Genomic DNA, 12,299 nt, shown 5'->3' on the forward strand with positions numbered 1-12,299 from the left:
CTACCTATTCATCCTCCTCTCTCCCCAACGTAACCACTGATCTTTTTACTATCTCCATATTTTTGCCTTTTCCAAAATGTCATATAGTTGGAATCATACAGTATATAGCCTTTTCAGATTGGCATCTTTCATTTAATAATATGAATTTGAGGTTCCTCTATGGCTTGATAGCTCATTTCATTTTAGTGTTAAATAATATTCCATTGTTTGGATTGTAACAGTTTATCTATCCATTCACCTAATGAAGGACATCTTAGATCTTAGTTGCTTGCATGCTTTGGCATATTGAATAAAGCTGCTATGAACATCTGTGTGCAGGTTTTCGTATGTACATAAATTTTCATCTTCGTCGTGTAAATATCAAGGAACATGATGGTTGGATCATGTAGTAAATTTGTTTGGTTTTGAGACAACTGCTAGACTGTCTTCCAAAGTGGCTCCACCATCTTGCATTCCCACCAGCAAGGAATAGAGTTCCTGTTATCTTTGTCAGTCTTTGGTATTATCTGTATTTTGAATTTTAGCCATTCTAATAGGTGCATAGTGGTATCTCGTTTTAATTTGTAGTTCTTTAATAATGTGATGTTGAATAACTTTTCACGTACATATTTGACATCCGTATATTTTTTGTGAGGTGTCTGTTCACATCTTTTGCCCATGTCTTTTTAATGTGGTTGTTTTCTTGTTGGATTTTAAGAGTTCTTGGTGTATTTTAGATACCAGTCCTTTATCAGACATGTGTTTGCAAATATTTTCTCCCAGTCTGTGTCTTGTCATTTTATTCACTTAAATGTTTTTCTCTTTTGATATACTTATCCTAACACTTAACAATTTCATGTCAATTTGGAATATTTTTAAATTAGAATAAATCGCAAGTTAAAATAGTTAATAATGAAAGTTGTTTAAATTGCTTTGGGGTTTACTATTCTTAGGATATATAAAGTCTTTCAGATTGTTGGACTGCAATATCCCCATTTACTTTATCAGAAACAGAAATCTAACTTTTCAGTTGGCAAAAGAGGTCAGTCCACCATTGGTTTGTTACCTTAAAAAAGCAAAACGGACTTTTCAGGTTTAGATGTTAACAGTGAATAGTTACATGAACTGTGAATGCCTTTAGGTCGTCAACATGACTTAACAATTTAAAAGAAAACAGCAAACAAGACTAAAAAAAACTGTTAGACATTTTTGGTCAGGTAATTATCCATTGATTTAGAATATCTCTGTCAAAATTTTTTGTAATCTACTCAATTCTTGTCTCATTATGGAGATAAATATATATACACACACACACATATATGTGTGTGTGTGTGTGTGTGTGTGTGTGTGTGTGTGTGTGTGTGTGTGTGTGTATACACACACATATATATATAAAAAACTCAGTGACAGTAAGGTGCCTGGATTTGATCATCTGATGAATATCATGTCTTTAGGAACCAAATAAGTAACATAAATTTTCTTAAACTTCCAGTCTGATTGTTGAGCTTTAGTCAAATTAGATGTTATTACCCAATCAATAAGTAGAAATTATTGACTTGAAAAGTTGAATAATGTGCTAGGAAAAAAAAGCATCTGAGTTAAAAGAATCAAGAATTTGGGAGAATTGGGTGTGACTGCAGAGGGGATCCAGTCAGGGCTGGAAAATTGTCCCAACTCCATGTCCTCCATTCATTGGAAGCATCATTTTCACCCTGCCTAAGGGTGCTGAAGCCTCATCAGGGCTCCATAGGAAAGAATGCTATAATCATTAATAATATTTTCTGTGAGCAAAGAAGGCCTGGTTACAGTCTAAAGCCCATGATTGCCTTGCTCCATAGAATTAGTCAGGGATAAGAAAATGAAGTCCCAAATAACTAAAAAGGCTTTTCTAACATCATCCATCTAGCTAAGGGCTGTGGTGACATTTAGCAGGTAGGAGTTTCATCGTTTACATATAGCTATATATAGTAGCTTCTAGACAACTGATCTTGGTTCTTAGGACCAAAAAAAAAAAAAAAATCTGTTCTAGTCAAGAGACAGCTATGAGTCTCTAATAGAAATCAAATTGTCAGAAGCCAAAAAAATAAGAGCCAGTTAGTATAGTGGTCTGTGCTTGATCTAATCTATGTCACCCTTTAGACAAAAGGAAGAACATGGCAAACCAGAAGACAGCTAATTAAAAAAATGCCCAAGGCAGTCTGTGGCATATTCAGAAACAATTCCTCTATTGAGGGACTGGCTCTGGTCTGCTGGGCCAAGTATATAAGAGGCTTTGTAGAGAAATGTTTTTTTAAATTTGAATTTGTTTTATTTTGTTTTATTTTTACTCATTGAGAAACTATTTGGCCAGACACTGATATGTGTGTGTGTGGTATGGTATGTGTAAATATTGTGGTCTAGCTAAAGCAAATTAGGTAGTGAGCAGGTAATTGATATCTAAAGAAAGAGCAGTGTTAATAATACTAAAACTGCTTATCGATACCACAAGAAGTTGTATATGTACTCCTACAGCAAAAATGCTTAAATTCTGCATTACGTATTCTGCCATTTGTCAGTCACTTGAGCTATAATTGCTAATGTTTGTGGAATGCTTGATATGTGCCATCACTGGACCAAATTTGAGTACTTTCTCTTATTTTTTAATGTCAATCATTCCAAAGAACTAGGAATATCCAATTTACTGAGGGAAAAACAGGTTCTGTAAGGGACATAATGAAATTCAAACCCAGGGTTATATGCTAAAGCCACCGCTCACAGCCATTGTGTAATAATGCCTCTCTCATTTAACTTCTCTGAACCCCTGTGTTCTTATCTGTATACTGGAAATAATACCAATAGAAGCATAAGAAGAACCAGTTTTTGTGTGTGTGAAAACTTTATAGTTTGTTAAGCATTATTCAGAAATAATGTGCTATTATCTGTAAATGAAGATTTAAACCAGTGAGCAGCATTTCATTCATATCATTTATTCTCTTCCATTGAGCAAATGTTATTATGTAGTTTTGCTAACATATAATTTATTTTCACGCATTATTAAACTTTTATCAACGACATCATTGATTCTTTAGCTAGGTACAACTCAGGCTTTACTTTTCTGTCATAAATTTATCTTTTTTCCTAAATGGTCATGCTCGAGGAGACTGCATAATTAACTTCAACTATAATTATGGTTATACAGTAATACGCACCACTTACAGGTCTTCTGAATACTTATTATTTTGGCATGTACATTGTTTATCAGTTTTCATATTTCTTATTATTGCATTAAATCTTAAAGACAGATATGCTTAATAGATGTGAAATGTTGGTACTACACAAACAAAAGTATTTAGCTTAATTTTGCCAGTTAATCCCATCTCAGACTCCAAGGACATGTTGAAAGACCTTTGAAGGATTAGGTGAAAATATGATACTGTGTATCATAGTAAATAAAGTTGATGAATATTTTTTCCCAGTTGACTATCTTTTCCCTTTCTCCAGATGACTGCTTAATGGCCAAAAATATAGCACATATATTTGTATCTTATGGTTATTTACAAATAACTTAAAATCTTCAAATTTAATCAACATTTTGTTATATTTACTAAAAATGACTTTAAGAGAAATTGAAAGAAAGTTTAACACTGTAATACGAAACGTAAATTTGTATCAAATACCAAAAATAAACTAATGAAATTATTTTAACAAGCTTTAGAAAGTGATTCATAGCTAAAATTTCTAAGTAAGGACTGGTAGAGAAAGTTTTAAGGAGAGGTTTAAGACAAGGAATAGGGTTAATTCTTCTCAGGCTCAGAATCTGATAATATGGGGAATTGAGTTTGGGCATTCTGAAACATGGTTTTTTGTTGGTCCTTTGATATTTTCTTACCATCAGGATTTTTATATTTCACAAGATATTTGATACTTCCAAGCATCACATCATTTTCCTTGCTATTTCTATTTAGAAATCATCCACAGCTTACTTGTATTTATTCAGTGACACTAGTGGTTTTTGTTTATTTGTTTGTAGGGGCAGGCTTTTCTAGGTTTAGGTCTACTTTGTTGAACTTTTTTATTAGTTAAAAAGGAAATGGCAAAGTGTGATCACACTTGATCATCACTTACAATAAAGGTAGGTACAGCAAGCATATTTTACCCATTTTTATTCATAGCAACTGAGAGCGCATTTTTTTATTGTATTGACTTGTTTTTATGTTTTGTTCTCTGTAGAAACGCTCCAGAGGCCAAGTGCTGTTTGATAAAGTATGTGAACATCTGAACTTGCTAGAAAAAGACTACTTTGGGCTTACATATCGAGATGCTGAAAACCAGAAGGTGAGTAATTAAAAGCAGTACAAAATACTATGGCTTGAACTGCTCATTACTGCAAGAAAGTGACCTAAAACTGAATTGGTAAATCTTTTCTCCACCTTCACTTACAATCCCACATTACTATTTTGAGTAGATGCTGTTAGTCACTTTATTTCTTCATAAAAGAAATTATTGACAACTTTCATTCATCTTGAATATTGTGGAAACAGTCAGTGTTTATTTTTCATACTCGAGTTATTTATGGTTCCAGGAAAGCATTTTATATAGTGCTTTTTGGGGATGATATATTTCAGTGGTTTGAGCCAATGAGTATCAAATACATATATAAAAATCAAATACTTATATAGAAAACATGTTCACTGGCTGCTGTCTATTCTTAATTCATGTTACTATGCTTTCACGTTCTTGCCAAATCAGAATATGAGATGAGTTGTTTGCTGACCTGGTACGACACTTGTCTCATGTAGTTAGTAGGTATTTAATGTTTAATGTAATGCGTCTTTGGACTCTTACACCTGAGTAATGCAGTCTCTTCAGGGCTTTACCTCACTAATCCCCACAACTACCTGAAAAATAAGAAAGAAGAAATCGTTACCATTGTATTGGGACTAGAAACTGAGTCACAGAAAGTTTGCTCATAGATGTTACATGTTTTGGTGCTGTGTGGTGAATCATACTTAATACCTGCTGAATTCACTGGACAATGTGTAACTTCATCATTAAACATTCGAGTGTTCTGAAGAGGAAAATCATAAATCTCAAGCAAATGTTCATTTGTTAGGAAAGTTTTCTAAATAACTACCTAAGAATCTGTAATCACAGAAGTCACTGTGTGGGACTGAATGGCTTGGACATCAGTGTGCCAAGTTACATGTATCCTTAGTTTATTCTCGGAACTTATTTGAACATAGACTCCATCATATTTTTCTCTGTTTCTCTGCTAGCTTGAATCCACAAAGGCATTGGTTGTAAAAGAAAAGAATTTGTCAAGAATGAATTGTGGACATGCACATTTTTTTCATTAGACCCTCGCAGGACCTGGAAAAGGGGCATCAGATGTGGGGGAAAGACCCAGCTTGGAGGGCCTTGAGCAACCACACATTAATGTGGGTCTCTACCTGGTCAACATTAAGTCATTTTTACTCTTCTCTGATTCAAATTCACGCTATCATTTCCTTTTCAGAATTGGTTGGACCCTGCTAAGGAAATTAAAAAACAGATTCGAAGTAAGTTCTTTCGGATTATTACTTGCAAAAATGAAGAATTTTTAGAGATTGGGGTTTTCTAAATTGGTAGCCCATACCATAGTCACATTCCTGATGTGCATACAGTTTGTTGAAAGACAGATTAAGACCTCAAATTTTATCTTTGGCAAGTTAGCCTAGCTTAGGTCCCATTTTTAATGATCATAACTCGAAAATCAGATGACTATGACATTTGACCTATTCCCTTGCCTGTGAACTATGATTTAATCAAGTGAAGCTCCAGTTGGCAATTAATCATTTAAAAGTTTCAAATTTAATTATTAATGTTATATCAAGCCTAACTGCCATGGAAAGTATGAAAGTCAAGCTAAAAATAACAGTCATTTAATCATTTAGAAATGGAATAACAAGTTGGACTGAAGTTTACTGTCTGGTGACAACCTCTTTTCTTGGTCCCAAAAGGCAAATTAAGAAATGCATAGTTCCTAATGGATAAAACAATTGCATGAGCAACTCACAAAATTGAATTACAAGTAGCTGATAAGTATTAGACAGGTGCTAAATCTTACTAACAATTAAATGCAAATTAAAAGGAGACATATTTTACCTATTCAGATTAGCAAAGATTTTAGAAGTTTAATAATACCTGCACTGGCAATTATGGACACAACTGATAGAAATATAAATTTAAAAAGGTACTTTGTGTCGGTATTTATTAAAATTTAAAATGTCCTTATTTTTTAACCCCTAATTTTACTTATACAAATTTATCCAGCACATATATGAGAGAGGAAAATGTACATATGTGTACATGTATGAAAGTATATCATGATACTCTTTGCAATAGCGTAAGACTAAAAACAACTTAAATATTCATTGATAAAGAAATGATCAATCATGGAATAACCATAACTTGAAATACCAAGCAACTATTAAATAGAATGAAGTAGAATAAATGTGTCTTAGCTCTCATTATTGAGACATTAGCGAGACAAATTGTATTTGTTTAAAAAAAAAAAAACATGTATATAGGCACATGGAAATATTTTAGAAGAATATGAAATATATTAACAGTAAATACCTCTAGAAGTGCCACTGTAGTGTAGGATTTTGAGAAAGAGGAATAAAAATTTTATTTTTAACTCTTTTCTGTAGCTCTTTTACCATAAACATGGGTACTCTTTATAATTTTCAATAGCTAGTTAAGCTTTTAAAAGCAATTCATTTTTATCAATAAAATCTAGATTACTTTTCCTGAACAAAATTCTAGTTGAACAAATTTGACCAGTTTATTGATAAGAACATCATTCTCATTGAAGTTTTTAACAATTTACTTTTAAGAGTAAAGATATTTCTGGTGCCTTTGAATGTGCTGAAATATTAAAATATGCCAAGTACTAATAAGAAGTAATTAGTAGTGAGCAGTTCAAAATGGTTTAATAATAGATAATATCTCTAAAGAAGAAAAAGTGTCACTGTACTTCTAGATATTAGAGAGCCTGCTGATTATTTATACAACTATAACATCTTTACCACATTTTTGAGAAATTTGATGTTTTCACTAACCAGAAACTTGTTGAATAGTTACATAGAAATAAGTTGCGATCGAAACCAGGGACAGCTACGGGTGTGATAGTAAGTGTAACTACTCTTTTTGTTCCAGGGAGTCCTAATAAAAATTTTAAAATAATGACTATATTCTAAGAATCTTCTTATGGAGTTATTTAAAACAGATGTGCTGAATATCCCTCCTAACATTTTGTGTGCCTAAAGTCCTCTGTATTCCTCTAACTAATGAAATGCTGTTTTGTACTTTGGTGATTTATAATTACAAAGCACTTTGAAAATATATTAAGTGTTTAAGAATAAGTCACAATACTGTTACAGGAAAGGCTGTATAAACAGTCGATTGTCTTTTCTATTGTTATTGGAATTCTTTTTTTTTCCTTAACTTTCCATTTATCCTGTCTCCTACCTTTCTTTCTAAGAGAAGAAAGCTAAAGACACAATCAGAACATAAGACTGAAAGGATATTTTCATCATATTGTTCAGGCAGTGTTTGTGACTACAAAATGAAGAAAATTAAGAGACAGTCTTGCGGATAAAGGAGAGAAATTAGAATTAGAATTTTTTTAAAGTGGAACTTGGTATTTTTACCTATATTTCTTATTGTTTTGATATACTAAAATTCCCTCTTTCCACAAAAATTTACATTCTACCAAGGCAGAGAAGTTTTATCAAACTATTATAATTATTGTACCATCACCTCCTCTTTCTAAATAAATATAAATGATAAAAGGAACTTTCCATCCTTTTTATGCTGTATGTCTCTAGAATGCAATCTTCAAGAGAATGGCAATCAAGCTTATAAAGATTTTAAATTACAAATTTATGAGAAATAGAAAAATTCTGAAGCTGAAGTTTCTTATGAAAAAATTCTAATTCTAGTTATCTTTTATTTATACCTGAACTCAAAATTTTAATGTAGTATATTTTGTAATATGAATATAGTATATTTACAATACAGTAAGTTCATGATAATGATATAGAGTATATGATATATAGTAATTTTATGCTATGAAGGCAGTATATTTAGAAATTTTAAGATTTGGCAGGCATAGAAGATTAAAATTAAATTTTTTTCATAAGAATGAACTCTTCAGTTTCACAATTTTCTATTTATCATAAATTTGTGATTTTAAAATGTTATAGCAGCATTATATGAGTATCATTATAATGCATTCAAGCTGTTTCATTTCCTGTTTCTAACCAGCGCTATCATCTGAGCAGATGTAGGCTTGCAAGTCTACGTATTGCATAACCATATCCTCCCAGTTGATCTGCCTCTGCCATATTCTTTGCAGGGATATGTATTTAACTAGATTTTTTTTTTTCTTGACTGGATTGTAGGTAGTGGTTTTCTTAAACTTTCCCACTGTTTCAAAATAATGACCTGCAAAGCCTTGTGGTTATTTGGGTTATAACTTTAGGCAAGTGGATTCTTTAGGATTGGTGATTTTCAAAGTGTGGTCCCCACACCTAACTGTGTTAATCTCAAGGGGGTTTATTAAAAATGCAAGTTCCTAGGCCACATTCCAAATCTCTAGAATAGTAGTCTTTAAGTGGAGCCTAGGAATTGGCATTTTTAATAAGCACCTCAGATGCTTCTTAGGTCCACTATAGTTTGAAACTCACTTTCCTGGATGAGGATTTTTGCACTGAAATATCTTTCTTTTATTACTTTTTAGTTTCCAACTTAGAGTGTTTTCCCTGAATTTATTATGAGATTGTTTAATTACATTGCTAAACTATTCTTTGGATTCAAGGCATACTTTGAAGAGGTTAAAATTATAAAAGAGCAATAAATCCATTTCCCACAACTACTTCATTAAATTCCACTTGCTTGGGGGAAAGCCAGCTCTCATTTATGAACCTTATCAGTGGCAAGCATAGAAGGGACTCATTTTAGCAGGAAAGAATAGGAATCAATAGGAAAGTAAACCAAATCAGACTAGTTTTAGAATAACAAAAGGAAGGACTTTTTTGCAAACAGTGGGAAAGATAATCATTAGAGACATATTTGATTGACAAATATTTTAAGGCTTGTAATTCTTATAGCTCATGGTTTAGTAATATTTTTCTGAATGGTTTAAAAATAATATTAAGCACTCAATTATACCTGTTCTTATGCCAAGTCTTTTGTAAGACACCTCAGATAGCAGCCCTGAGGTGGGGAACTTTAAGGGTAATATGAATGGTAGTGTTAAGGATAAACTAGAATTAATAAATGGACCCATGCCATTTATGCTAGAAATCTAGGCAGATAAGTATTTGCCACTTAATAAGAGAATAGTGCAAAGGAAGAAGCTAGGAAGTACTTTAAATACTATCCCTGTCTTCTGAATGTTTGGAAGGGGTTCATGGAAAAAATGGAGTTTCCAGATGTCATTTAATGGGGAGAAAGGAGTATTTGGAGGCCTTAGGAGAGTATTGAAACATAAGAGTTGGATTGTGAGGTCACAGAATCACAGAGTGAAAGGAAGACCGTGGCTATATGCTGTGGAGATTAAAGACTTCCAGTATGGCACATGCAAGCAGGACCTACGCTGTGGCACTTACAGTGTGGTTATTGGGTGGGGGGATCAGATGTAAACAGTGTCCCAGCAAAGGAACCACCCAGGCTTTAGTAAATTACTTCATTGGAAAGCCAGGAGAAAAGAACAAGATGAATGTAAATTAAAGGTGTGTCCATGTACAGATAAAATGTAGAAAAAAAGAAAAGGGTTTTTTTTTTCATGTTTATAATGATAAACCACGCACAATTAGAGATAATATAAATAAAATGAAGAGCTTACTAAGGCTGAATAATGTTTCAAGTATACATGTGGACAACACAGAGAGGAAGTGCCTGTGAGCCAACATCTGATTGACTCTTCACTGCTGGAGAGGTCGTACATAGTTGCTACGGGATAAGGAAAGGCAGTGTGTAAAGAGGACTTGTCCAAGTCATAGGCATTATAATAAGGAAGTGTGGAAATTGGTAGTGCACAGTAAATACATTCAACTATCTTTAATCAAAACTTTCCCTGAGTAGGAAAAGAATTTTCAGCTGCTCATAGAACAGCTCCCTTCTTAAATATTCACTATCATAAAATAAAATAAAAATATTTTGAACAGTTCCTTGACATGCATTATAATGGGATTTGACCTGTAATAGCAAAGGAGAAAGGACAAAGGAAATGGGATTGTGTCTGTAATGTTGGTATGCAAGCCATCCAGAACTTCATAGCAGTAGATCCAGTCAATTCCAGACTTGTCTGATTGAGGATTATCCATATTGTTCACTTTTCCCCCTCTTCCAAAGGCTTACCTTTGTCACTAAGAAAGGGAGGAAATTAATTTCCTCCTTAGTTAGAAATGCCAGTAAAGGATTTGATTGCAGAGAAGATTAGAAACTAGATGAAGTTTCAGACTTGTCTGTGGATTTTATTTAATGGAGACTTTCCTGTTTTCCATTAATGACCAAAATTTGCCTCCGTGTCAGAACTTGGAGTTAAGGTAGTTCTATTTATCGATTAGAATGCTAAGTAAAAAGGGATTTTCTAAGGTTTTATTCTCATTTTTTTTCTCATCTCTGCAGGTGGTGCTTGGCAGTTTTCATTTAATGTGAAATTTTACCCACCAGACCCTGCCCAGCTATCTGAAGATATCACCAGGTATTTGAAATTTGGCTATAAAAAAGGCAAGCATCTTGAGAGAGTTGTGCTTCCCTTGAATTCTTCAGGAAAGAGCATGCTTACATGCTTATGATCATCCTCGCTAAAATGGCAAACAAAATGCAACCGAATGAGAGCATACATTCCAATGAGGAGATTTGCCAAATCATATCTGTTCTCAGTTGAATCTTTGATAATAAGCCAATACTTCCTCTGCCTGACCCTGGTGAGAAAATGTGGAGTTGAGATACTGTCATCCACCCACCACAACCAAATTGGATGGGATTCAGTCTTAAATTATATAGCCATTCTTAGTGCTTCTGCTTTAAAACTTAGAGTTAAAATATGTCTTTGGATGCTTAAGCTTTTTATATAACCAATCTGATATTTAACAGCTATTTAAGAAAAACACATCCACGGATGCACACATAGATACGTATCAATACATGTATATTTAAGAGTTTGCTTTCCATGTCCTACAAGGAAAACAATTAATTCATTTTCACAAAAGAAGACATTGAGACAGGAGTCTAACAAACATATTCTGGGGTGGCGACTGAGCTGTGAGTGTTAGAAGGGATTCCTTTGTGAAACGGTCCTGTGTGTGCCATGTGCTATAGGTTTCTCTGCGTTCCATTCTGGATCCTCGGACTCACTCTGAGAGCGAGTAAGTTTATTGCCCGTCAGAGCGATTTTGTGCAGTGTGTGCTGAATTTTCTATGCAAGACGCACACCCTTGGAGGGCTTTTCAGAAAAGTGAAATTGCTCAAAAAGCTTCAGTCTCTTGTTATGATTAAAAATAATTTCAACAGACATTTTAGGGGAAGGGTAAAACCTAGCTCCAGACTATTTCTTTTATATTTGCATTAAATCAGAAAAAAAATTATAGTTCCTTATTTAAAGATTTTTTTTTTTTAGTAATATGGAGGAACTATTTAACTGGCTAACTTGTGGCTATAGAACCTATAATACCTAGACTGAAATTTAGTACATGCTTCCTTTCTATCTGTGTAATGTTTGTAGAGCCTGTGAAATGTTTAGAAATTTTTATATCTGACTTACATAGAGTTTACTTATATCAGCTTAAAATCATATTTAGAGGAGGCTTTAAGATTTTTCCATAGTCCTCAGCTTCAACAGAATAACAGTTTGTTTCTTATATGAAAGGTATAAGGTATGTTTCATTATTGTATTCATATGCTGGGCCATGAAAGATATTATTAAAACTCATCAATGTCAACTCTTACCTCGGAGTCTTCTGTAATTAATATTATATCTATAAATCTTAAAAGCAAAATAACAGAGAAGATAAGTCCTCTATTAATGGAGATATTTTTATGTTACCTTGACTATGGAAAATGTTTTATACTCCCCCAATTTAAAACTGTTTACTTATAGTGACGAGCTTCTCAGATTTTAAGGTTGTAATTCTTCAGTTAGTCTTGATATCAGTTGAATTCTAGGAAGTTATCTAAATTTAAAAAATGAGAAATTGAAACAGAAATTATTCATTATTATCAAGAGATTGTCTCACCAGGAATGCAGGAAATTGAGAGCAGATTTTATGATGGTGCAACTGTTGAGTTAC

At 33.1% G+C, this 12,299-nt stretch overlaps 1 protein-coding gene across 1 annotated transcript in view; it reads left to right on the top strand.

Annotated features, from left to right (window-relative positions):
• Positions 1 to 12,299, top strand: part of EPB41L3 (erythrocyte membrane protein band 4.1 like 3) — a 96,572-nt gene that overhangs the window by 42,287 nt on the left and 41,986 nt on the right. Inside the window, exons 4-6 of the mRNA XM_023534187.1 lie at positions 4,189 to 4,293; positions 5,474 to 5,516; positions 10,636 to 10,711. Coding sequence (XP_023389955.1) covers positions 4,189 to 4,293; positions 5,474 to 5,516; positions 10,636 to 10,711 — 224 coding nt within the window. The remainder of the gene's footprint in view (positions 1 to 4,188; positions 4,294 to 5,473; positions 5,517 to 10,635; positions 10,712 to 12,299) is intronic.

Source organism: Pteropus vampyrus, unplaced genomic scaffold (genome assembly GCF_000151845.1).
Source record: "Pteropus vampyrus isolate Shadow unplaced genomic scaffold, Pvam_2.0 Scaffold122, whole genome shotgun sequence".
Lineage (NCBI taxonomy): Eukaryota > Metazoa > Chordata > Mammalia > Chiroptera > Pteropodidae > Pteropus > Pteropus vampyrus.